Raw genomic sequence first — 27,864 nt, 5'->3', positions numbered from 1 at the left:
GCTGCATCAGAAGCAGAGCAGCTGGGACTCCAACTGGGCACTCTGATATGGAGTACGGTCCCAGGCTGTGTCTTAGCCACTGCACCAAATGCCTGTCACCAGTTTCACATCTTGTGAGGCTTTTGTAGTGAAGACTGAATAACATGACTCATGCTATATGTTGACATAGTGGGTATTTCCACAACTGCCTGTTAACAGCGTTATCAGCATCACTGTGAAAACTTTCTTTATGTACTCCTACTATTTGCTTTTTAAATTTATTTGAAACAGTTATATAGAAAGAGGTCTTCTACCCATTGTGTCCCTCCCCAATGACCTCAATAACCAGGATTGGCCAGGTTGAAGTCACAAGCCAGGGACTTCATCTGGGTCTCCCAGGAGGGCGCAGGAGTCCATGTTCTGGGACAGTCATCCGCTGCTTTCCCAGGTGCATGAACAGGGATCTAGGTCAAAGATGGAGTAGCTGGGGCTCAAACCAGCACCCATATGTAGTGCTAGCATCACAGACAGCAGTTCAAGGTGCTGTGCCAAGCACCAGCCCCAATCATTTCATTTTTATAGTATCTACCACAATGTATTGCTCTATCTTGCCTTCTTTTGCTTACTTCTTGCACCAAATCTGAAATAATTTGAAGGTGGAAATTTGGTAATTGCATTCCCAAACTAGATAATGCTGTGGTGGCATGGAATTTTGGCGTCATCAATTTTGCTGGGGGTTTTTTTGGTTTTTTGTTTGTTTGTTTGTTTGTTTGTTTTGCTGACAACTGCTGCCATTCTGAATGTATCAGTATTTCATTTGCTGTTTCATTTCTTACAAATTTTGCCAGACTTTCATTTAAAAACAGTGAGTAAGAGTATCTTCTGAGAAGGCACTCTTAATTATAAAATGATACAGATGTAGATTTGTTATGATTTATAAATAAATGTAAATCTCTTTTAACAGTTAACCGTTGAGTTCATTTTTATGAACAAGATTGAATTGCTCAAGTTAATTTCATTACAGAAGCAATGCTTAAAACCAATTCCATTTTCAAATGATAATTACCATCATTTGAGTTCAATAGGAAAAGATATCTTCCTATATTTACTTGAGTGGATGCCTGCTTTCAAAATAGGTGCATGACAGTCAGCTGCAGCCTTACAGTAGCCCGGTTCTCCTCCCCTTTTTTCCTTGCACTCCTCAAGCATAACTAGGGGCTGGCATCGTGCTACAGCAGATAAAGCTGCCACACCAATCGGTGCTGCTTTAAATCTTGGCTGCTACAGTTCTTTTTTTTTTTTTTTTTAAGATTTATTTTTATTGGAAAGTCAAATATACAAAGAGGAGGAGAGACAGAAAGGAAGATCTTCCATCCAAAGATTCACTCCCCACGTGGCCGCAACAGCTGGAACTGAGCCAGTCCGAAGCCAGGAGCCAGGAATCTCTGGGTCTCCCACGCGGGTCCAGGGTCCCAAGGCCTTTGGCTATCCTCAACTGCTTTCCCAGGCCACAAGCAGGGAGCTGGAAGGAAAGCAGGGCCCCTGGGACATGAACCAGCATCCATATATGATCCTGATGCGTGCAAGGCAAGAACCCCAGTCACTAGGCTATTGCTCCAGGCCCAGCTGCTACAGTTCTAATCCAACTCCCTGCTAGTAGCCTGGGAAAGCAGTGAAAGATGGTCCAACTGCTGGGCCCAGTGCTAGGGACATGGGTAACTTGGATGAAGCTTCTGGCTCCTGGCTTCAGCCTGGCTTAGTCCTGGCCATTGCTGTCACTCGTGCGTACACACATGGGTTGGGGAGCTAACCAGTAGGTAGAAGATCTCCCTCTGTAGATCTAACTTTCACATCAGTAATCTTTAAAAAAAAAAACTGTGCAGTGCATGGGGACTGAACACTATCTGCAGACTAGGGAAAACGCCTGGAAGAGCCAGGGCTTTGTCCCCGCTGCTCCTGGGGAAGAGAACATTCTCGAATTAGGGAGGAACTGGCCAGCTGAAGCTTTCCCATTTGGGAAGCAGTGGGGATTCTGTAGCAATTCCTCCAACCAGTTTTGGGGTGTTCTACATCAAAACAAATGAAGAATTGTAAGAACCTCCCAAATTATGCAGAAAGCCAATTGCTTATATCAGGGAGGTAGAGAAAAGGCCTTTATTGCAAAGCTCAGAGCAAGAAGCCAGGCAGCTGTCGCTTAATTCTCAAGCTCACTGAGGGGTTACAGGTCGGAGTTCTTATAAGTTGGGGCAGAGAGGCGTATAGTCAGCTCCTGTCCAGGTTCCTGGTCTGCAGTACTTGTGGCCCTCCTTTGATGGGTCAGCAATATTGTGTCCTTTAGGGAATTTTGATGATGGCAGAGTGAGCTCTAGTCAGTATGGGGGCTTTGTGCAGGTGGTAGTTACTGCGGTTCTTGGAAAAGAGAGTCCTCCAGACCACACTGAGCATCAGGACCTTGTCCATAGGGAAGATAAATGACCTCCTGAGCCTGATGATCAGGGACCTTGTAGGGTAGCAACTACCACGCCCTCCACGAGCCAGCTGATTTTTATAAGAAGTTGATTCAGAGTCATAAAAGTGTTACTAGAGACTGTTAGGTTAGAGGTCCTTTTCTTCCCAAAAGAAAAGAATTTCAGCTGTGAGACAGAGCTAGCCAACTTTAATGCAGTAGTATGTCCAATGGGCCGTTTGAGCAGTTCTTCAGATTAGTCTGAGATTGCCCAGTCTCCATTGAGATTGGAGTCTATACAGGGTCTGCTGTCTCCTACCATTTCTTCTTCTTCTCGATACAGGGCTTCCTGGGTGAGAAATTTTTCCCAAGGTTTCATTACCCAACATTACCAGACCAAGAAGCTCCAGAGACACCAGGCCAGGAAGATTCTGCTGGATCATTAAGAAGTGGATCTGGGACCATCTGCAAAATTTTCTGGGCAAGACTGGGATGTGTAAATGCTACACTTTTCCCAAGGCATTCTAAGTCATCTACGTTCCTTCATTCCTTCCATAAGAACATTTTTTTAAAAATTCTTTTATTTTGGTAATCTTTACATAGTTGAATAGGGCACAAAGGGTCAAGGGCTACAGGAAAGTAGGTAAGACCATAGTTTCCACATTAATATGATTTTTTTTTTTCTGTATCTGGGGTAAGGGAAGAAATAAAGGGAAAAAACCCACCTAGCCTCCCACCCATCCCAGGTCCCTGACGTGGGGCATGCTCTGAGGGTCCTGCTCAACAGGTCTAATTTGCTGCCAATCTCGCCATTCCAAGCATGATGAAATCTATTCCGAATCCACTGGCTGACATAGTCTCTTCATGGTTGGGGTTCTGAGATCAGCAGTTCAGTTGGAGAGATCCCCAGAGAAACCTCGTCTGAGGTGATCCCAGACCTGATTCTTGTGTGTGTTTGCCAGTACAGGGTCCGGCACAGTCCATCACCCCAATCAGCTCATGCACATGCTGGTCGTTGCAATTGCTGGGTCAGTTCTGTTTCCAGGCCTGTCTTCCACGCGAACTAATGGCTATTGCAGTCCAGCCTGATCCTGCCCATTTCATACTTGGCCCTCAAGCAAACCAGTGGGAACTGCAGCCTAGTTGGGGCGACTCCGCATAACTCCCACCAGGCCTGCCCCCTACCCTGGTTCCCATGCTTGCAAGTATGTTCCACAGACTTGTTCCGTCTGTCCCGCATCCCATGGACATTGAAGCCTAGTTCAACCCAACCTGCTCTATTATCCAGCCCATACTCATACTGAAAGATGCTGTTCTGTCCAGCCACCCCTGCACAATCCTGGCCTTCATGCTCTCCAGTGGGAGTGGTAACCCAAGAGGGAGGTGCCCACGATTTCTCTCCTAGTCCACTCCCACTCCCAGATTATGCAGTCTCCAGATGGTTCTGTGGTTTAACTTGACAGAATTAGCCCCCAGTACCAGCCTGTGCCAGCTGATGCTGCAGCAAAGCCCAACCAACCCTCACCCACTCTAACTTATGCTTATGCTAGTAGGAACAATCAGCCAAGCCTGGCTTTTCCCTGATCTAGCTCTCATGAGGCCCACAGGTATTGTAACTCTGCCTGGTCTGGTCTACCCCCATCCCAACTCACGCTCTCCAGTGAGAGTGGCTGTCCAGCAGGGGAGCCCACATTCCCCCTGCTGGCTTTGCCCCTTTCCTCCCTGGCTTGCATGTGTGCTGGTTGGATGCTGTGGCCCAGTCTGGTATAGCCCACCTCACCTTGGCATTTCCCAGTGGGTGTTGTAGCCTGGCCCGGCCCATCCCACCCCCAATTCCAGCTGACGCTGGTGAGGGTTATAGCCTAAACCAGCCCAGCCCAGCAGGCATCCAATCCCAGCCATAATGTTCACTGGTATGTGCTGCAACCGAGCCTGGCCCGACCCATGCTCTGTTCTGGTGCTCAGATTCCCCAGCAGTTGATATGAACTAGTTCAGCCTGGTCTACCCCCAACCAATGCCAAATGTAGGCTAGTGGGTATATCTCCCTGGTCTTGTCTGGGGTGCTCTCTATCGTGGTTCTTGCATTCACCTGCAGGGACTGTGTCCTGCCAGAGGAGTTGCCCAGGCTTCTCCATTAGAACCTCTCCCAATGCCAGATCTCATGCATACCGGCGGGCCTGTGAGCCAGTCCTGCTTAGTCCATCTTCTGTCCTAGCAGGAACAGTGGCCTGGCCTTCAACCCATTCCGGTTCTTACTGTTGGATGTTTCAGCCCAGCCAAAGCTCGTTCATACCCAGACATGGCTCATTCATGGCTCAGTAGGGCAGAGACCTAGCTTAGTCCATCCTACGTCTACCCTGGTTCTCCAGAGCACGAGATGGTGCTGAAGTCTAGCCCAGCCTGATGCATCCAATCCCAGTTGACGCTTGTGCCAAGGGAGACTGCAGCCATGTCCAGACCAAAACGCAGTCCCCATTCCAGCTCCCACACTCACCAGTGGGAGCCCCAACCCAGTTAGGGTGTCTTCTAATCTCCCCAATTGGGCCTGTTCCCAACCATAGATCGCATGCATGACAGTGGTTGCTCTGACCCAGCTTGGCATAGCCTCTCACCTGTCTTGGCCTTTGCCTTCGATGCTGTGGCCTAGCATCCCTGGCTCATGCAGACCAGTTGGTGTAAGAGCCTAGCTTGGCATGAACTGTGCTCCATCCTGATTTCTGTTCTTCCTTGTGAGTTAAGGTTTGCTCATCCCTGCCCAGTCCACCCCCTTCCAGTTGCAGCTTGGCCTACTCCACATTCTGTTTTAGGATGCACATTTAGGTGCTGCTGCCTTGACCTGCCCAGACTGTTGTTGGTTCCTTTACCTAGAGGTGATGGCAGTTTCCATGGTCAGACCTAGCTCAGCCCATCACCACCCCAACTCACAAGCTAACCAGTGGGACTTAAATCTCTGCAGTGTTGGGCCCACACTTCCCCCACAGAATCTACTCCCGGATCTGGTTCTCTTGCGTGTTGGTTAGTGTCTTGACCCTGCCAAGTGTGACCTGTCACTGTTCCACCAATCAGTCAGGTACTGGTACCTAGCCTTGCCAGACAGGCACCCATCCATAGCTTTGGTGTGGACTGGTGTGTGGCAGTCAGTGATGCTCTGTGCTAGCAGCCCATCTCAGGATTTTCATGTGGCTTAATGAATTAGTTTGGCCCAAATAGAGCTTATGGACTCTCCCCTCCAAACCCTCAGATCTCAGTCCCCATGCTTGCAAGCAAGTTCCGTGGCCCCATCGCTAGGAATCACATAGAATTCATCTCTCACCTACATTCACACTAGCCTTATCCCTGGATGTCCCTGGGCAGCAATTACATACCCTAAAAACCCTAGAGGTTGCTGCCAGGTGGCCAACAGGCAGAGCCTGGCACCCTATGGATGCACTGGCAGCCCAAGGTTTAGGATTCAGTCACAGTGTGGTGACGGTGCCCATGGGCCAAGTCCTGGGCATTGGGTCCAACCTGGGCCGGGTACTTTCCGCAAGCAGATCACCACCACTGCAGAGGGCCACTGTCACTGGAGCCACCAAGGTCGAACTCCCCATAGGAAATTTTTGTCTTTTTCCCTTCTCCCTTTTGCTAATGTCTACCTTCTTACTAACAAAAGCTGGTTAAGGAAATCTTAAGCTAAGGAAAGGAACCTGTATTCAAAGCAATCTTTGGGGTCCTAGTTTCCCTTTCTGATCTACATGTTAAAAGATATCTTGATAATTTTTCAGATCCCTTCATTTTCAAGACAACAAAAAGGAAAAGATAGTCACCAACCATTAATATTGTAAAGAAATTTATTAATCTAGCATTATCTAATGAAGATGAGCAGCTATGTAAATACAAATTTCTTTCTTCACACCTTTGACAGACTTAAGGCCACTTTCTGCCTTCGAGCAATTGTAAGTTGTTCTAAATCCATTTACAAGGGATAAAGGATGACAGAAGGGGAAGGAGATAGGGGAGTGAACCAGTTGATGGCTACAAATGAAACCAACAACATGATATTTCACATTTGCCAAAACCTTGACTTACACTGCCACAGCCACCACTGTACCCACAGCAGCTGGTTTCCACACACATTTTCCAGACTGTTAGCCCTAGCCAATCCAGAAGTGGTGATGACTTCTATGGCCTGCCTTCTACGCCAAAGCTCTCCCTGCTTTGCCGTATCCCTCTAGCTATAACCAGTGTGGGTTCAATGGAAACAAAATCGGCTTTCCTGACCCCACATTTCAGTCCTAAAAATACTCTTAGCTATGAGTCCAGCAGACTTTTTTTACCAACAGCCATCTAGCCTTGTTGCTTGAAATTGTGGGAATTTTTTCCCAAAATCTAACCCTTTCTCTGGCTAACATGTGTGACAGTTTAGTAAATCCTTTTGAGTATTTCAGAAATCCACCAGTGTCAAGTTCTGGCTTAACACTGCCATTATGACAAGGAAAAGGAAGTTACAGGTTAAGGCACTGCTCGGGGCACCCGCATTCCATATCCAAGTGCCAGTTCAACTCATGGCTACTGCACTTCTACTGATGTATCTTGAGAGGCAAGAAGTGATAGCTAAGTTCTTGGGCCATGACTGCCCATGTGGGAGACCTAGCTGGAGTTTCTGGCTCCTCCCATTTGGGAAGTGAACCAAGCAAGCAGCGTGTCTGTCTGCTTCTGTGTGTCTCTTTCTCTCTCCTCCCTTGCCTCTTCCTCTATCACTCAGCCTTTCAAATATCTGAACTAAAAACATAGAATGTTTCTTGATAAGGGCTATGAGGATTGAGGGGATCTACAGGGCCCCTTGGTGTGACAGAAGGAACCACAACCTCAAGGCACTTTCCGTAACTTCTACAGGGAAGGTGACCACGAGTTCATCATGCAAACTAGGACATGGTTGAGAGTGAAAGTGCTGTTCCAATTAAAGCACAACTCCAGGTATCTGCAAATTACAAGTGTTGTATTAAGATACAGTTACCCCATAATGACTTCCTTTCTATCTGTAAGATAGAAGGGCAAATCGGACATCCAGTATATTGATACTTGTTCTAATTTTGAAGATTCACTTCCAAAGGAACTAGGAGTGTATGAGAGAGTTAGGAGGAACACTCTTATGTATTTACCCTTTTAGTTAACTAATTTTAAACAGATAAACTGCATAAAGGCAACATAAACTTTTTTGTCATACTTATCTTTTTAAGAATTGTATGCATTTCCCAAGGCATACATGGAAGAACCTTTACTCTCCCTATTTTAAAGAAGATATTTCACCCAAATTTGCACACACAGTTCAAGTCCTATCTTTTTTTTTTCTGCTGAATTTTCTATTTAATTGTGGTAAAATATCATCTTAATTCTTTGCAATTCAGCATATTAACCATCTTAAGTGTGTTAAATACATTCATATTAGCAATCTCTAGAACTTTTTTAGTACATAATACTGAAACTGTACCAACTAAACATCATATCCTCATAGGAATGGAATCATACAGTTTATGTCCTTCTGCAATAAGCTTGTTACTTAAAGGACAATGTTTTCAAGGTGTATCCACATTGTACCTTTGATAGGGCTTCCTTTTTAAGGACCACATGATATTCCTATGTGGATATGCATATGTGTGTAGACATTTTTCTTTATCCATTCATTTGCAAATGGACATTGTGGTTACTTATACCTCTTTTAAAAAAACATTTGTTTACTTTATTGGAAAGAGATTTACAGAGAGAAGGAGAGACAGAAGGATCTTCCATCTGCTGGTTCACTTTCCAAGTGGCCGCAACAGCTGTAGCTGAGCTGATCCAAAGCCAGGAGCCAGGAGCTTCTTCCAGGTCTCCCACGCAGGTACAGGGTCCCAAGGCTTTGGCCATGGTCTACTGGTTTCCCAGGTCATAAGCAGGGAGCTGGATGGGAAGTGGAGCAGCTAGGATATGTACCAGCGGTCATATGGGATCCTGGTGCATGCAAGGTAAGGACTTTAGCCACTAGACTACTATGCTGGGCCCACTTCTACCTCTTAACTGTATAAATAATTCTGCTATGATCATAGGCATACAAGTATTTCTTCAAGTTCTTGCTTTGAATTGTTTTGGATATATACCTAAAAGTGGGATTGCTGAATCAAATGGTAATTCAACTTTTACTTTTTTATGGAACCTCTATTTTGTTTGCATCATGTTCACACCATTTTACATTCACACCCTGAAGTGCAGAAGAGTTTCAATTTCTCTGTTTCACTTGGTAATTTTTGTTCTTCTGATGGTGCATCATGATGATATCATACTGTGGTTTTGATTTGCCTTTTCATAACAATTATTATTATCAAGGAACTTTTCATTTGTCCCTTGTACATCTTCTTTGAAGAAATGTTTAACAGCTGCCTTGCGCATTGCTTTGGACTAAGCTCTGGACTAGGTCCCAGGAGACCAGGCGAAAAACAAAATGGAGTAACATACACTAAAGTGCTTCACCAAGCTGAGAGTAAGTTATTCATCTGTTCTTCAGAGAAGTTAAGATTTAGAGAGATAACAGCGAAAGGTTCCAATGGGCATGATAATGAACTTCCCCTTGTCTTAAGCTTTTCACCTCCCACAAAAAAGCAACCTAAAGGTAATCTGATGTAAACCAGTCAGTCTTCTATTGTTCTGTCTTCTGTCTCCCTTACCTAAAATCAGATGGAAAATAACTTTGAAATGGCAAAAAAAGTATTTCTGGAAATACTAAATGCAGGCATTTAAAATGGTCTCCTTGGGGAGTTTTTAAAAGCTAGTATGTCCTAAAGCCAAATGCTGCCTACATATGAACATCGGAGGGGGTCTCTCGGCTTGCTCTTGCCTTTCTGTTCAGCACATAATCATGACGGAAGGATGAGCGAACAGTACGATTCATTAGAGGCTGAAGGGGGCGGAAGTTGTCCACCATTCGTTTCTCTTTTTCCCCCTCAGAGGTGAAAAGCAGGGTCCGAAATTGCTCAAGCTAGAAACAGGAAGAGAAAGCATTAATAATTTCGGTAGAAAACCAGTTCATGAACAAGCTGCTTTCAGTTTTACAATTCTGAAATGCACATCTCAAATTGAATGCAGACGATTCAGTTCTAAGTAGACAAGGCAGTATCATAGTGTTACCAATTTTTCACATGTTGCTAAGCCATTTCTTACGCCTGTGTCCCATTCCTGGAGTGCTGCTTCTAGCTCTGACGCAGCCTCCTGCTACTGCGCCTGAGAAGGCAGCACAAGATGGCCCCGGACTTGGCCTTGCCACCGGCAGCAAGGATAGGGTGGAATTCTGGGCTCCTAGTTTCACTCTTGTCCAACGTTGGCCACTGTGGCCATTTGTGGTATGAACCAGCAATTGAAGGTCTCTTTCTCTCTCCCTCTCTGTCACTACACCTTCATCTGTTTAAATTTCTGGACTTTTATTTTTAAATGAACAAAATAGCCAGGTTAGAGTATAATAAAGGAATGACACGATGGACACAGTAACCATGCAAACAATTTTAACTAATGAATTCATTAACATAGTAAATGTATCATCTTAAAATCTATTTTTATTTATTTTAAAGAGCGACTGACACAAGACCTTCCATTTGCTGCTTCCCCTCCCAGATTGCCACACCAGCCAAGCTACACCAGGCCAATGCACAGAACCTGGAACTCGGCCTGAGCTTCCGGTGTGGGTTATGTGGGGAACAGGAGCACTTGACCATCACCTGCTGCCTCCCAGGGAGCTCGTAGCCGGAAGCCGGAAGCCGGAAGCCGGAAGCCGGAGTGGGGCTGGAACCACGCACTAAGTGGGGGAAGCAGGTGTCCCAGGCAGTGTCAAGGACTGCAAGGAAATGCTCACCTCTGTTACTTTTTAATAAGTTCTTGACCGCAGAACCTTTTGCACTTTTGTTCGTGTATTTTTATTTATCTGAAGTAAGTTGAAATAAAAAGAAAAAGATCTTTGATTCACTGGTTCACTCCACAAATAATCCAACAGCTAGGCCAAACAAAAGCCAGGAATTTGGAACTGTGGATAACAAGAAATTACTGTATTTACTTTTAAACTGAGGTCAATCCCTCAATGTTAAAGAAACAACCACCTCGGGCCCGGCACGGTAACGTAGTGGTTAAAGTCCTTGCCTTGCACTCGCTGGGATCCCATATGGGCGCTGGTTCTAATCCCGGTTGCCCCACTTCCCATCCAGCTCCCTGCTTGTGGCCTGGGAAAACAGTCAAGGAAAGCCCAAAACCTTGGGACCCTGCACCCACGTGGGAGACCCAGAAGAGCTCCAGGCCCCTGGCTTCAGATTGGCTCAGCCCCAGCTGTTGTGTTGTGGCCACTTGGGGAGTGAATCATCGGATAGAAAATCTTCCTCTCTGTCTCTCCTCCTCTCTAATATATCTGCCTTTACAGTAAAAATAAATAAAATAAAATTTAGAAAAAAAGAAATCTCCCTTTTATTAAGCATTGGTTAAATGTCTGAATGATGAATTTTAAAGTTTTAAGAATCTGTAGAGGGCCTAGCGCAGTAGCCTAGCTATAGGTCTGAAAAACACAAAAGCACAAAAGTGCTACAAAATTAGAAAAAAATGGGAGTATAACCCCACACACTGCATTAAGCAGCAATTATCAAATCAAGAATGGCTCATTATTAAAAATGACAGTAGTGTACTGTGTCAGTCTAAACACAGAAATGATATTTCCTTTTCCACAGATACTTTTTTTTTTATTGGAAAGTCATATATACAGAGAGGAAGAGAGACAGGAAGATCTTCTGTCCACTGATTCACTCCCCAAGTGGCCACAACAGCCAGAGCTGAGCCAATCCAAAGCCAGGAGCCAGGAGCCTCTTCCGGGTCTTCCACACAGGTGCAGAGTCCCTAGACTTTGGGCCATCCTCGACTGCTTTCCCAGGCCACAAGCAGGGAGCTGGATGGGAAGTGGAGCTGCCAGGATTAGATCCCGCACCTATAGGTGATCTTGATGTGTGCAAGGCAAGGACTTTAGCCGTTGGGCTACCACGCTGGGCCCTCCCTGAAGGGTTTCAAACAATTCTCTTTGTTCTTTGCCTTTTAAAAGGGTCTGGTATATGTGAGTCTAAGCTGACCGTTTCCCATCTAGTTCTAAGCTTTCCTTTTTGGTCTCTGTCTATCTGATCTAATTTTTGGGATCGGTGGCTCCAGCGTGACCCTGATGGTCATTGCAAGAAAAGGTGGGGATCCAAAGTTGGAACTAAGTAAGGACCCGAGAAAGCTCCCCTCCCGAGTCCTGAAGGAAGATTACTGTTCTTCTGTTTCTGAGGACGACTCAGGGCTCCTGGCTGTTGTTCCGATGACATTAGATCCTGTGAGGAAGGATCTGGGCTTCTTCCATCCCGTATGGGAGATCTGACAGGGAATGGATGACCTCAGAGTTCTCAGCCTACGAGGGTACTCCAATTCCCCGTGGTCTCCTTGGCAATTGGGATGTAGTCCTTGGTGCCCACACTGATAGTCCTAGGTGAGGATCCGGGAGTCTCCAGGGTTGGGATACAAGTCTCCTACTGTCCTCCTGCTCCACTCTGGGGTTCCCCCCCGCCCCGCTCTGTGCACATGACCTCCTGTGAAGAGGCTGTCAGGATTGCTCTTGGATCCCACTGTATGTCTTTACAGTTTTGCTAATGTCTAATGCTGATTTGAGTCTGTTGTCTATAAGTTACCTGTTATATTGTGGATGGATTATACTTAACATCTTCCTCACACATTCTAAGAAGGTGGAAGATTTCTCTGCTCTCCCAACCCGTTACAGAAAAACATAGGGCATTAAAAGTATATTAGCTTTGTCAGTTCTTTGATGTAGATCACAAGCAGTCTGCCATACATTGCTTGTTGGTTCATTCGTTACATCACAGTACTTATTGCATGTGATACAGTTCCCCCTCCTAAAACTGCTCTGTGCCTCAGTTGTTAACATATGCCTTGGTAAGGAGTTATAAGCCGGTTTGGACTATCCTAAAATTCGCCAAGTTGAGTAAAAATATGATTCAATACTATAAACGGCTAAATGTAAAAATGAAAATAGACATAGGACAGCCAAATAGTACACTATAACCATTTTAAGGTTTATAGCAAATGATTGTGTATAAACTAAATTGAAATGTCAATGAAGTAGTCACAGGATGTGGTTAAGAACTTGCATTTTCTAACATATTGGTCACTCAATACCATGTCAATTAACTCCATAATGTTATAAATTGTTGTTGATGTTATGTTGTAGCTTTTTGTTGAACGGTATGATATTCTGCCAGCTCTACTTTCAGACCAGGGATGGTCTCCCCAAGAAACTGTTGAATTTATCTGGACAATAGATGCTGGACTCTATGCATGGTACATGCTTGCAATGCAGGAATCATGACTGGACATGAACTATAATACTGCAACAATGTGGAGGAATCCACCACGGGGGGAGGGCTTTTTGGAGGGTTGGAGGAATCCCAGAGCCTATGAAACTGTGTCATAAAATGAAATAAAATAAATTTTTAAAAATCTGGATTTTATATAGAAATCCATAGCTATAAATAAAATACATAGATTAAATATATGCAACTGACAGATACAGAAGTAAAAAAGTTATGATCTATGTTTTTAACCACTTTCTAATTTGAAGAATTCCAAAATTTATGCGCAAACTTAGATGTGATGTCAGCACATTGTTTTTTCATATTTTATTTTGCTTTGTAATATACTTCCATAGGTTCTACAGTTGCCCATGCCCTTCCCCAAGGCCCAATATTGGTTTCCTCCCTATTTTTTTATTATTATCATTTTATGATACAGTTCCATAGGCCCTGGGATTTCCCTTACCCATTTGCCAATCCCCCCCACCACTGAGTTCCCCTATATCGTTACTAAAGTGTAGTTCTTCATACACAGTCACATGTCCATCATTGCAGGCATGGACAATGGCAGAGAGTCCAGCATCCTATTGTCAAGATAGAGTAAATAGCTTCGTTGGGAGTCCATCTTATTCTGGAAGTAGAGATGCATATTGCATTGTATCCTCACATCTGGATATGACAGTCTCCATTACACAGTTACTATATACCTCCCCCAAGTGAAAAGCCACAAAACAAAATCACCAACAGCAAAAAAAAAAAAAATTACAACACCATGAAGTTAAATAACATGCTACTGAATGACTAATGTATTGCTGAAGAAATGAAAAAGAAAATCAAGAGCCTTCTTGAAAAAAATGGTGCTACTATGCGATCTATGAACAGTGAAGAACTTAAAATGAGAAAAGTAAAGTGTTTTGAAGAGATGAAACCCATAAAAAAAAATCAAAATCCATGAGATACAGTTTCCACTGATCTTTTTGGTGAGATAGGTCTCCTGTGGGGAACAAAGCTGAACTAGAGGCCGGAGGGTGAACCTTGCCTTGTTTTACTGGGCGCAAGGCTGCCCCCAGCTGGAACATTTGTAGAACATACCTGACTGCGATCAACCTCCACTGGCTGCTTCTTAATGATCCAGATGACAGACTCAGAGAGGGGTGGTGTGGTCAGAGACCCAGAGTAGGTCCAGTAATCTGGGCAGCTGGGCATCAGGCAGGTAGGGTCAAACGAGCCAAATTCCAGCAGGGTGTCCTAGCCAACAGAACAGGTCACAGAGCCTTAGAGGAGAGAACCACTCCGGAACCAGGTGACAAGGCAGCCATCATACCAAGGGCTGACAAGGCCTGGTGCTCAGGGCTGGAGAGGCCTGGAGGACCAGGGCTCTCTGGAGACCGGGCCTGGGGGCGCTCCAGGGACCCCAGGCAGCCTGCTGGACAATCTCTGACCAGGCCTCATTTCAACAGCTGGCTGCATCTTTCTCATACCCTCAGGAGGAACATGGTCAACACCAGCCGCCTCCAAGCCTAGTGAGTTTCCAGCAGGTGGGCGTGAGTGCTGTGGGTGGCTCAGGGAGTGGCCGGTGCAGAAACAGGCGGCTGCTTCTCTTGTTCCCAAGAGGCCGCCTGCCTGAGGAGTCTCCTTTCTGAAACGCCCTGCACATTAGCAGGAGCCAGGATGCTGGGCCGAGGAGGGTGCGGGGAAGGAGGGAGGAGGGGAAGAGAGAGAAGGAGGCAGGAGGTGGGACGCAGAGAAGGCGAGGGAGAATACGTGGCCTGCCAGAGAGCAGCCCCTGAGGGATGCTGAATCTTGAAGGGCTCATCCCCGGGCCTGCCCGGAGGTTCCACCCCAAGGCCACTGGGAACTATTCACAGCAGAACTATGGGAAGGGGCCAGAGAAGAGAGGAGCGCCCCGAGTGTCTGCACGAGGCCTCAGGAGCTGGCACAGGGTCCAGTGGGCTCCTGAGAGCCTGGGGCCCCTGCAGCACACCCAGCTCTGGACCAGTGACCCAGGGCCGGGGCTCTCTGAATCACAAGCACCGGGAGCGAGACAACGCTCCTTTAACGCCACGTTCCAGGGGCACCTGGACACTCGCAGGCCACTACACTTCCCCAAAGTGCCTGGCTGGTGTCTCCGCTCCGGGATGGGCACATGAACTGTATGCAAGGGACTTAGGGGGAAAATTACCTTATGCTTAATGGATGGAAAAGTCTCCACCAATTTCTGTAGCTCCTTATGATGCTTGCCTACCTGAAGAACAAATGTGAAAATATTAACAATGGGCATCTCACTGTAGAAAGTGAAACAGGATGTGAATTAAAATTAACCACCTGACTTGGTCAACCTGTAGACTTGGAAAGATTTTCTCAGTCCTGGGGCAACAAAGCTGATGACTTCTCGGAACTATCAAAACCACCCAAGTAGCATGCGCAGAACAAGCTTCCTGTAAGGTTTCAATGGACAGTCTCCCATCCCTGGGGTAGTTTGACATAAGAAGTCCCCTCCCCTTCTCTCTCTACAGACACAGGAGAAAAGAAAATTGAAGCATTTGTACCACCCACCTTCCTCCATGCCTCCTCCCCACCCTGGTCTGAGAGTCAGAGGGGCATACATCCATCTCAACCGTGTAAACAATGTTATAAATAAAATTACATTTTAAAAAAATGTAACCACCTGGTGATTACATAAAATCAAAGTATGGGACTGAAACTGCATTGTAGCCAGTAACTGGGAATGTGACAAATTCTCCCTGAGCTCAGTCTGAGTTCAGTTCAACTGGAGGATTGTTGCTGACAGTGTCAGCATGCCTGGAGAGAAAGGTGCTCTCTGCTCCTTGGAAGTGTGTCCTCCCCTGGAAATGTGAGTCATACTAACATGTATCTGCATCTCTACTAGACACATTTCCTTTTTTCTTTAGATTTATTTATTTATTGGAAAGGCATATGTACAGAGAGGAGGACAGACAGAGAGGATGATCTTCCATCTGATGATTCACTCCCTAAGTGGCCGCAACGGCCAGTGCTGCGCTGATCTGAAGCCAGGAGCCAGGAACTTCTTCCAGGTCTCCCACGCGGGTGCAGGGTCCCAAAGCTTTGGGCCATCATCAACTGCTTTCCCAGGCCACAGGCAGGGAGCTGGATGGGAAGTGGAGCTGCCGGGATTAGAACCAGCGCCCATATGGGATCCCACGTGTGCAAGCCGAGGACTTTAACCATTACGCTACCGCTCTGGGCCCTAGACACATTTCAAGAGCTCAATTGCTATAGGTGGCTTATGACTACCATTTGAAATATTTTTTTTATTAAAACCCAGAGCCAGAGTGAGGTATTTTCATCCCCAAATACCTACAATAGCCAGGACTAAAACCAGGAGTCCCGAACTCAGTGTGGGTCTCCCACGTGGGTGGGAGGGACCCAAGAAACCAAGCCCTGAGCTGTGGTCTCCCAGCACGCACAGCAGCAGGCCGCTGAGTTGGCAGAGGGCACACAGAGGTGCAGAGGTGCCTGTCCCAGGTGAATACCTGCGATGCTGTGCCACAGGGCTTCCCCGGCAGTGCTGATGTCCATCGGTGCATTGGTCCCCATATCAGTAAAGCAAAAGCACTGTTGTCGTACTCTAGCTTTATTCTAGAATGCAGCACATTTAAAGTTGGTGAGATTCTTTTTTTTTTTTTACCTTTAGAAAGACTCCAACCACAGCCAAACCATTTTCTTCCACTGCTGCATCCTCAAAGCTTTCAAATTTGACTGCATTCCAATGCACCAAGTGCAGCTGAAACACAATCATAAGAGGGTTTGTCACGCGACTCTACAGGATCGCTTCCAAGCCACATGACAGCTTCATTCATCTATGGTAAGCATGCTTCCTCACTCAAAAGGAAATCACTTGGAAAAGCAGAAGACAAATAGGAAAGCCTGGGTCACTTCAGCAACAGCAGTTGCTGTTACTTTGGAATAGACTGACATGGGGAGGAAAGCGAAGAAGTCATACAGCAACATTTCTCCCCTCACAGGTGATTTGCATGAAATAGTAATATCCAAAATTCATTTGCATCTAAAGGAGAGAATGTGATTCCCCCATGGAAATTAGGCATTCAAGACAAATTTCCTCTTGTGGGGACAACCATTTAAAATATTTAATTTTTAAAATAACACTTAAAATAAATTAGGGGGAAGTTGTAAAAAGAAATTCTATTTCCTTAGGCTCATCCTGTATTTCCTGCCACATCATTCCTCATCCATCATTCATGAATGCATAAAAATATGGCCTCTAAAATGAGACACATCAGGGTCATGGTTAACTTGAGCTTCACCTCTCCTGAAGGGGACCCACCTCAAAATCCTGTTACTTGTCTCTCAGAAATGCTTGGCAAAGCTCGCTCCTCTGTGTCTGCTGGCACAGTGATCACTTGGGCTCCTGTCCTCCGCTCAGAGTAAGGCCACCCTGGGCTCGGCCCTCCTGCCTGCCTTGTTCCTGTCTAGCAGCAGGAACCTTTGGTCTGCCAAAGGCCATCTGTGTATTGCATCATTCACAGGCCATGCAAAATTATCAATGTCAAAATTAGCCTGCTATACATTTATTCAATTTCATGTCCTGCCTGTGGTTGCCTTCGCAGGGCAAACTAAATGATTTTGCACGCTGTATACAGCCCCCAGAGCAGGCACTCCCTACCGCTGCTGGGCTGTCATTTGAGCTTAGCTTCAGAATCTGGAAGAATTCAGTTTCGTGACATTAAGGTTCATTTCAGTGATGTTGTTAGAGAAGCAGGCTGTGAATAATCACATATGCTACTCAGCGAGCTTTTCTTTTTTTTTTGCAATTTATGAGAATCACCCAGTTCTTCTGATAACTTCACAGTGTCCCCCCCCCCCCACTTCTCCCCAGCTGGGGCAGATGCCAAGTTTGCCAACGTACCTCTGCAGGGTAGCACTTGCTGTCCACCGTGTGCTCAGATCCCCAGTCATCGATGGCCCCCCAGTGGAAATGGAACTGCTTCAGACGGTAGCTGTGCTCCAGGGGTCCTCCCTCGATTACTGAAAGGCACAGCCGGCAGTGCAGGGGACAGTCATTTAGGCTGGGGAGGAACGCTGGAGAGCTGTTGAATCTAAAGGTCTATTCTCTTTGTATCTCAACTGTCCTAAGTAGAGTACACTAGAGCATGAAAGACTTATGAATTTAATTGCCATGAATTATAAGGGCAAGCTACATACAATTGTTAATGGCTAATTCTTGACCGACTTTTATATTTACCTTGTCCAGTTTTCTTTTGTGTGCAATACAATGCAAATTTCAGCAACTTTTGAAAAAGATTTACTCATTTTTATTTGAAAGGCAGATTTACAGAGAGAAGGAAATACAGAGAGTTGAGCCATCCTCTGATTTTTTCCCAGGCCATAAGCAAGGAGCTGGGCCGGAAGTGGAGCAGCCAGGACACACGTGACTCCATAAGGGATATCAGTGCTACAGATTAAGGCTTAGCCTGCTATGCCACCATGCTGGCCCCTCAACAACTTTATCCAACTTAATCTTAGAAAACTGAAATATGGGGATGAAAATACTCTTTTTAATGCACTGACACTTTGCTTTCCAATTTTTGAAGATCTTAGTGATTCTTTCCCTTTCATTGCAATAGATTGGGAAATGTGCAAGTCCGAACTTAACACTTGGAAGAGGTTGGTCAAAGGGGACAAAGTTTCAGTTGGACAAAGGAATACATTTTTTAAGATCTATGGCAAGTAAATTGACCTTGGTTACTGATAAAATATGGAGGCAGACATTTGATCCAACTGTTGGAACACTACTGGGAATATCCCATATGCAGGTTTCTGTATTCAAGTCCAGGTTTGCTCCCAGTTTCAACTTCCTGTTAACTTTTACCCTGGGAGGCAGAAATAGCTCGAAAGGCAGAAATACTCTGCAGCCGTCAGGGAGGCCAGGTGGAGCTCCCAGCTCCTGGCTTCAGCCTGGCCCAGCCTGTACTGTTGTATGCAGTTGCGGAGTGAACAATGAAGATTCCTGTCTGCCTTTCAAATAAAAGCTATTGTAAAAAAAAAAATGTAGATTCTTAAGTTTCTAGAAGAGCAGATCTTAAATGTTTGGGCTATAAAAAGATCCCGCAGAAATGGGAAGAAGAACTAGAGAGTTTGGAAGCAATGATCACACCCACTTCTCCCTAACCCTAGCTCTTTCCCACCCTTAGCGACTATGTAAACATTACCTGAAATAATTAAAAAATTAAAAAGATATGTGAGGTGTTAGGTGTTAATTAGGTGTCCATGTAGCTACATGCATAGCTATGTGTATATGTATATATATTGTATATATATGATTATTGCTGATTTTAAGCCCCCGATTCTCCCCATCTTCTCTTCCTTTGCACAGAGTGGAGAAGGTGGGCCTTTCACTGGCCTCTCCTTTGGATAACAAATACCTTTGGTTTTTGGACCTACTGAAATCAATACCTCATAGGCAAAATATGCAGGCAAGACAAATTTTGAAAGTCGTCCTTTCTCAGGCTTTGTGTTGTGCTGATTTTTTTCTTGAATTTTCTAATATACACTAATTCCTTATTTCATCCACCTGATCAGACCCCATGAGGCCTGCACATGATAAAACCAATACAACAACATTACAGCCACCTAACTCATTCATCTTAATGATCTTCAGGCTTCGTGCATCTTTAGTTGACTTTTTGCTACACAAATGATCAACCACAGCAATCTCCTTCAGGAGAAAAACTAAGAAACTCACCTATCCCTCTGTTCGACGCTCCTGGACATTGCCAAAAAAGGAATTTCACGTGACTGTTCCTAGGGATCATGCCAGTCCAGGGTTAACTGCGGCTCCTCATCCACAGTACTTAGACTCACATGCACTCATTAAAACCCTTGACCATGCCTGACTCAGGGGAACCAATAAAAAAACGAGAACCAGCAGAAGATGGCAGTGAGAGGTGCCATATGCCTCCTTTTACAGTCCCCACCAGCTCTGCAAGAGGTCACATGGTTTTTCATCCTAGATATTAGTATTTTCAGTCTTCCCTTTTTTTCTTGATCCACCTAACTAAATATTTGTCAACTTCGTCGAGCTTTCCAAAAACCAATTTGATTTAATTGATTTCTGTTGTATTCTTTCCTGCCTCCTGTCAGTTCGCTGTAGGTTTAGTTAGTTCTCCCCTCGCTAGTTTTGCTCTGCTTCTGTTTATTCCTGAGCAGTACAAGGCTGACTGCAGCAGCATTTCAGAGGATTTTTCTTATATTTTGAAACAAATAGCAATGGCATCTATTAGGCCCTTACATTTCTAGAATTGCTTCTCGCCTTTCATTGTTTCTAGTAATTCTTTCCTTTCTTTCACTTTTTTCTTTATGTTAATTAACTCTTTTTTCTCTCAGAATGCTATGAATTATGGTGCAGAAACAGCAGGGAAAAGAGGCAGGCACTGAAAGGTGGAAAAGAGACACAGGAAAAGTTAGGTACTTATTAAAGATTCATAGTATCCTTTTTAAAAGAACATTCTTTTTTCTTGATTTTTAAAAAACATTTAGTTATTTATTTAGAAGGCAAAATTAAAGAGAGAGGGAGAGACAGAGTGAGAGAGACAGATCTTCATCTGATGATTGAGTCCCCAAATGGCATCGGAGCTGGGGGACACTAAAAGCCAGCAGCTGGGAGCATCTGCCAGCTCCCCCACATGAGTGGAAGGAGCCCTCTGCTTTCCCAGGAGCACTGCCAGGTAGTTGAATTAGAAGTGGAACAGTCAGGACTCAAAATGGTACCCATATGGGATGCTAGCACTTCAGACAGCTAGTTAACCCACTGTGCCAACATGCTTGCCCCTTTTGTTGCTTTTAAATGTTTATTGCTCCTGGTTTCATCTTGGCTGAGCCCTTGTCATCTGATGGAGAGATCTCTCTTCTTTCTCCCTCAATCTCTGTAAATCACTTTCAAACAAATAAATAAAAAAAAAAAACAAAAAACAAAGGAAATTCTTTTAAAGACATCCAGTATGTTCCACATTCTTGCTGACAAAGCTCAGTCAGCACGGCCAGAGGGAGTCTGGTGCTTCCTCTATGGAGAGGCACTATTCTCTAACTCCAGACAAAACCACCAGACCGTGTCTCACCTGACTTATCCGTAGAGTCTTCAAATTCCACAAGGAAAGAGTATCCGTTATTCCAGATGTGGAGGCAGGTAGCCGGATCATAAGAGATGGCCAGCGGTGTTAAGCCAGGGTCGTAGACACTGTCCCTCCAGCGGATGTTGATGGGTGACTGCCGGTCGCCCCCAGGCACGAGGTCCAGGCTTTCCCAGAGTGGATGCACTAGGAGCGAGCGATGCAGAGTGCGCCCATCAGCAAGACCCCATGCTCCCGTGCTCCCGTGCTCCCGAGCACCACACTCGAGGCACTCCCACCTCCCACCTCCCACCTCCCACCTCCCACCGAGGGCAAGCTGCCCAGAAACAGCAGCTCAAGCCTTACAAGTTAGCCAGAGGAGGGCCTCCAGCAGCTGCCTGGAGTAGGACAACGGCAGGCCAGAGGGCACGGTGCAGAGCCCCAGCACTCTGCCAGACGGCCTGTGGGGCCAGCAGCACCTCCCAGGCTGCTGACCAAAGGCACCGAGACCCAGAGCCCTCAGACTGGGGCAATGGCCACGTGCATGCAGAGCTGCGCACCCCCGAAATGCGAGGGCTCCCAAGGGAGTTCTCTCTGCACCGGTGCTTTCCTGCACCCCGGCTGCCCCTATCAAGCTCTGCAAAGTCTGCTGCAGGTACTGATCATGAGCAGACTACTGCCAGCACAGGCGATGCAGGCAGAGCCTTGGGCAAGCGGACCCTCAGCCAAGCACTGCTGCTGTGTGGTTGGTTGTTCTGGAGAAGCCGAGGCTGCCACGGGCCTTCTGCAGCACGCTGCCCCCACCTCAGCGTGCACACTGGGTGCCCGAGCGCTGCGGTCACCTCTGACATGAGGGCTAGCAAACCCTGCCGACCCTGAGTCCATGTGCACCCTGCTCGCGTCTGCGCAGTCCGCAGTCTGCCGCCAGCCCTGGACGCATCTTGAGAGCAGGATGCGGACAACTCATCCCACACACGAGCTGCTGGTGCTCGGCTGATTCTCTTCCACAAATACCACGTCCCCATCGCAAGTCCCCGAACAATGCCAGCTGCCGTCCTGACAAGCCACACAGGCCTGCAGAGACCTCTGGGCATGGTGAGCACAACGCAGGACGCACCACAGGTGCTCAGGATCCAGACCAATGGGAAAACCAGGACCAGCATCAAGGGGCAGAAAACACCATCAACCCTCTGCCTCTCTCCACACTGCTAAGATGAGGCTGCGGGGTTTAAATGGTAGCTAGTTGGTCACCCAACCAAATTGCCTGTCGATCATTCCCCCATTTCCAGAGAAACAAAACAAAGCACAGGCCAGGAATCCACATCTAGTCTACTTACAGAAAAGACATCCCTCTTCTGTCAAAAGTTGCTCCAAACTGAAAGTTAAGATCTTAGTCTTGAAACTCTCTGAAGGCGTCTGGATGGAGGGAGCAGGGCAGCCATGCTAGGGAAAGCCAGCAATGTGTGCTGGCGATTTTTTTTTTTTTTTTTTTTTTTTTTTTGTGGCCAAACTGAGGGAGAGTATTCCTGACATCTAGTGGACAGAAGCCAGCACTACAGCTTAAGCCCTGCATGCCCAGCATGGACAGCTCCTACAAGAATTGTGCTGCCCCAAATGTGGATAGTGTCAAGTTGAGAAATTCTGGGTTAGAACTAAAAGCTATGTGTCAGCTCACTGATCCACGCCTCGCAACAGCACTACTCTCATCTGCGGAGAGGTCTGAACCTCTAAGGCTTCCCCCCTTCAGTGCACAAGGACAGGAATTTACTTCATAGAACTTTGTTTCAGAACTCTGAAATGGAAAATGCATATAAACTGGCACAGTGCCATCATATTGCAATCTGCTGAGAATGTAAATTCTTGCGGAGAAGAGCCACATCTTCCTCCGACTTGCTGCCCTGCAATGCCTTAGTAAATATGTGTTCTTTGAGTATTGATTATCTAACACAATTATATTAATTTTTAAACTTCTAGAAAACCCTAGAACAGCCTAGTTTCCCTCTGAGATCATCACACTATGGCTAATTGGTGTCTTATGTGACTTAGAAGAGATGGAACAATGAGCAGGTCCTGCAGACAATGCCTTTGCTTACCCCTATTTTCTGCTTCGTTCAGAAAATTGAATGTATCAAGTCTCACAACCATGCAAATGAGTCGCCAAGAAAATCAGACTCATTCATTCAATTGCTGTTTTATGATCATAATGCTTCTACCAATTACCAGTTTTGCTTCCAGAATTTGCCCTTTCCTCCTACCCGTTTCTCCTCTATTAACCCAGACCATCCTCCCACTATAGGCACAGCCTTGGTCACTGTCCCCTGAAGAAAGCCACAGCCTTGTTTTGTTGGAAGTAAACTCACATTTTTGTTCTTTTTGGCCCTCCTCTTTCTCTGGTTAAACAAAAAGCAGATTGAATAATTTCCTGGTGAGTTACTCATATTTCCTGTCAAAATAGGAAGATGATTAAGTGTTCTTGTAGAGGTTTCACTTTCAGGTTTTTTCTTTTAAACCTTTTGAGAATTTATTTTCCCTTTTTGAAAGCCAGACAAGCAGAGAGTTTGTCCATCCCCTCGTACACTTGCCAAACACTGGGGTTGTGGCCAAGGCAGCAGGGAGCCTGAATTCTTTCTAGTCTGCCCGTGGGTGACAGGCGCCAGCACATGGCACTCTCTGTTGTCTCCCAGGGTACGCCTGAGCAAGAAGCTCCGTGGCAGCACAGGTCCTGGTCCTCGAACCAGGCACTCTTAATGTGGGCTCGAGTGTTGCGAATGGCACCTTCCCTGTGCCCAACACCCTTCGTGCAGGCTTTTGTTGTATAGGGAAAGTAAGATAAAGAGATTGTGACACGTCAGCTGTGGTTGGCAGGAACACAGTCATGGTGCTGTCAAGAAACTGTCAGTGACCCGTAGCTGATCAATACACTTTCAGGTTGAAGATGCGCTTGCTTTTAGTTCTTACGTATTTGACGGCGCCCAGCTTTGACTGATGCTGTACTTCAGCACTGTCTTATAGCTAAATGCCTTATATACTAGAGAAATGTCCTGCCCACTCTCCTGGAGCCTGCAAACTGCCTAATCAGGACATCAGCAGGTTCTGTGTCGGGCAGGGAATTGCATTCTGGTGTACAGACAACAGCTGTCTTCTCTTGGTCGAAGGGACAAGGGAGCCCTCATAACCTAATCACCCCAAAGGCTCCATGTCTTAATAGCTTCACCTGGGGGTAAGGAGTTCAACATGTGAATTTTACGAGGACATACTTATCGAGTCCATTGCCGTCACCTCTTTCTCCAGGCTCACTGTCATTTGGTTTCAGAAGGAAGATAAAACTAGCCCATGTGTGGGGAAAGGGCCCTACCTAACACTTCTTCTAAGCCTTGAACTATGGAGGGCTCACCCTGCCTTTGCCCTGTCGGCCCACCTCCTGCTCCACGGAAATCAGTTTCCCCTCACTCAGCACAGGGCTGGCACGTACTATCTGTCCACCTCTTCAGCATCATTTTCTCTAACTACCCTCTTATAACACGATCCCCCATATGTTATTTTGAATCCTATCACTCCGTGTCCTTCCCAACATGTATTACATGGGTAGAGTTATGGTTACATGCACAGGTGTGTAAATATCTGCCTTCCCCTGCTCTGCAAGCCACCTGGCTTTCCGTCAGTAATTGTAGATGGAATAAGTAGAATGAAGAGCATCGGGGGAAGGTCTGCTGGCTCTGTGTATGTGTGTCCCTCCAAAATACACATCCTGAAACCTAACCTACAAGGTGATGGTATTGAGAGGTATGCACTTCGGGTATTGATTGGGTCATGGAGGCAGAACCTTCATAAATGAGGTTAGTGCCCTGCCAAAAGAGACCTCAGGGGACTTCCTGGCCGCTTCTGCCGCGAGAGGACACAGCAAGAAGTGGCTATCTTGAAAGCAGAGAACAAGCTCTCACCCAACACTTAATCAGTTGCTGCTTTCTCCATGGGCTGCCCAGCCCCCAGAGCTGTGAGCAATGATGGGTGTTGTTGGAAAATTACCCAGAGCATTTTGTTGCAGCATCCCCAATGTTCTAAATCAGTTTAATTCTCCTGTTTGCTGCATTTCCTATAACTCTACTGATCACATTACTACTTCTTTTTATAAGATTTAATTATTTTATTGGAAACACAGCTATACAAAGAGGAGGAGAGGCAGAGAGGAAGATCTTCCCTCTGCTGATTCACTCTCCAAGTGGCTACAACGGCCAGAGCTGAACCAATCTGAAGCCAGGAGCCAGGAGCTTGTTCCGAGTCTCCCACACTGGTGCAGGGTCCCAAGGCTTTGGACCGTCCTTGACTGCTCTCCCAGGCCACAAGCAGGAGCTGGATGGGAAGTGGAGCAGCCAGGATACAAATTGGTGCCCATATGGGATCCTAGCGCATGCAAGTTGAGAGCTTTAGCCACTAGGCTACCATGCTGGGCCCACATTTCTACTTCTTATCAACCTATTAAATTTAACTCATCCTTGCCTTGCCCATGACTAACAACCTAGTCGAGGCAATGTGATCCCAGAGTTCACAGAAAGCCTTGGGCGGCTTCTTCTCCTCTTATGTTCTCTTCTCTAAGTATTCTGTCACTTGGCAGTTTCTCTAGCTTACCTACCTTCACATTTCACCTGTCTGTCCAGCAAGTTGTAACTTCTGCATCCAAGTGCCTAACTCTTCCTCTTTAAACCCATCTCGCTTAGCTGGTCCCGTTTTACTCCCTTCTTCCCAAATGTTGGCTTCCCATGCTACTTTTCTGGTCATGCATCTCTCTTTGGCTTGTTATTGCCTTATCATGATACCGCACCTGTCATGCTGTTCTCACAACTACCCACCTATACAGACGTACCTCCACTCGTACTGTGCTGAAATACCCTTCATCCTCCTCACCGTCACTACAAGTGTCTTCTAGTTCAAGGCTTATCTTCATATTGATATTTTCTCCAATCTCTCTGATGTTTCTTTTCCCACAATCCTACTGTAAGCCTTCTCACTTCATTCAACACTCAGCCATTCCTTATGCAATATGTATTTGCTTTATCTGCCCAAAGGATGTGTGTGCTGCACCTTTTCTGTGGCCGCCAGGGCTGAAGTTAGCTGCTCAAAGAAAGCAAGCCAAACCAGCCTCCCTACCCTTAGCTCACTCCCATTGGCTGCTTGATTCCAGATGCAACCTAGGTTCCTCATCATACCTGCCATTTTTTTTCATTCTTCCAGGCGTTCAGAGCTTGTTCAAGCCGCTTCCCTGACACTCCTCCCTGTATAAGCATCCCTTCATCCGCTCGCAGTCCTCTGCAGTCATTCTCTCTAGATCTGAGCTTTCCGAACGGCAGACACTCGCCCTGTGTGGCCTGTCTAAGCTGGATGTGCTATCCGTGTAGGACCGAGCGACTCTGTAGGCATGGTACAACATAAGGAATGTGACATTCATTTCCAGGGGCTGATGCTGTGACGTATCAGGTAAAGTCATGGCCTGTGCTGCCAATCCTCTGGCCTACTGCCCACTCACACTGGGTACTTTTCTCTGTGTGGGGCAACCTATGCCCTCAAGTGGAGGTGGGGTTTTATGCCTGCTTGCTCATCTTTTGAAAAGATTTACGTATTCTTATCTGTGCATAAGAGTGTAGAATTAAAAAAAAAATACCCCACCCACATCGATATTTTAGATGAATTTGGATAAATAAGACATATTAATAAGATTAATTATGCCTGCTTATTTGTACTTCTTTTTTAAAAGATTTTTGTACCTTTATTGAGAAGGCAGATTTACAGAGAGGAGAGACAGAAAGAGCTTCAATCCACTGGTTCACTCCCCAAGTGATCACAACGACCAGAGATGAACCAATCTGAAGCCAGGAGCCTGGAGCTTCTTCCAGGTCTCCCACGTGGGTGCAGGGTCCCAAGAGTTTGGGCCATCCTCTGCTGCTCTCCCAGGCCACAAGCAGGGAGCTGGATGGGAAGAGGAGCAGGAAAGATATGAACCTGCACCCACATGGGATCCCAGCACATGCAAGGTGAGGACTTTAGCCACTAGGCTACTGTGCCAGGCCCAATTTTACTTCTAAAAGTATGGTCATTAGAAAATACAGAATATGGGTCCCGTTTGATGGTTCAGTGGTTGAATACTCGCCTTGCAAGCACAGGTATCCCATATGGGTGCTGGTTTGTGTCCCATGTGCTTCATTTCACACCCAGCTCCCTGCTTGTGACCTGGAAAGCAGCTGATGATGGCCCAAAGCCTTGTGATCCTGCACCTATGTGGGAAACATGGAGCAAGCTCCTGGCTCCTGGAATCGGAAAAGTTCAGCTCTGGCCATTGGGGCCACTTGGGCAGTGAGTCTGTGGATGGATCTTTCTCTCTGTCTCTCCTTCTCTCTACAAATCTACCTTTCAAAAAAATATTTTTTAAAAGAAAATACAGAATTAATTACATGGCTGATATGTGTAGCTATGTTATCTACTGGATAGCATTGCCCTATAGCTTTATTTGCTTTTTATTCTGTGCCTTGCCATGCACTGTCCTTTTTCTTGCGACGTGCTATTTCCTCACATAATTGAAGGCCTTTTTGCAGTGTCACCACACACAGGATCCTCCACAGGACCTGGGTAAAGATGTCACAGAATCACAAATTGCCTTGTGCAAGTATCAGGGCCAGAAAAACACTTTGCTGACTGGGGAGTTGGTTAGCAGCTCCCAGCACAGCAGATTAAACGCCACATTCCTGATCAGGCCCAGGCTCTGGCTCAGCGCTGGGCAGCTGAAGATAACCCTGGGCCACTGGGCATCCCGCATGGTTCTCTATGGACTCATTGTTTATTGAGCCTGTTTGAAAGTTACTAAAAAAATGTGGGGCATCTTGAGCCCCTAAGATCTTAAGGCTTATCAGAGTGATTCGTGAAAACACCACAAAACAAGTTTTTAATATTATTACTCTGTAGGCT

General features: G+C 46.1%; 1 protein-coding gene across 4 annotated transcripts in view; it reads right to left on the bottom strand.

Annotated features, from left to right (window-relative positions):
- Nucleotides 1–8,882: 8,882 nt before the first annotated feature.
- Nucleotides 8,883–27,864, bottom strand: part of CA5B (carbonic anhydrase 5B) — a 36,478-nt gene continuing 17,496 nt past the window's right edge. For all 4 annotated transcript variants that reach the window (XM_040997478.1, XM_040997460.1, XM_040997469.1 and 1 more), the window contains 6 exons: nt 20,920–21,117; nt 17,712–17,830; nt 16,473–16,568; nt 14,985–15,047; nt 13,895–14,050; nt 8,883–9,417 (listed from right to left, as the gene is read on the bottom strand). In XM_040997478.1, the coding sequence (XP_040853412.1) occupies nt 9,235–9,417; nt 13,895–14,050; nt 14,985–15,047; nt 16,473–16,568; nt 17,712–17,830; nt 20,920–21,117 (815 nt within the window). In that variant the 3' untranslated portion in view covers nt 8,883–9,234. The remainder of the gene's footprint in view (nt 9,418–13,894; nt 14,051–14,984; nt 15,048–16,472; nt 16,569–17,711; nt 17,831–20,919; nt 21,118–27,864) is intronic.

Source organism: Ochotona curzoniae, unplaced genomic scaffold (genome assembly GCF_017591425.1).
Source record: "Ochotona curzoniae isolate NIBS_2020 unplaced genomic scaffold, NIBS_Ocur_1.0 contig_1274, whole genome shotgun sequence".
Taxonomy (NCBI): Eukaryota; Metazoa; Chordata; class Mammalia; order Lagomorpha; family Ochotonidae; genus Ochotona; species Ochotona curzoniae.
Note: the sequence above shows the minus strand (reverse complement) of the source record. Positions and strands in the feature narration are given on the sequence as shown.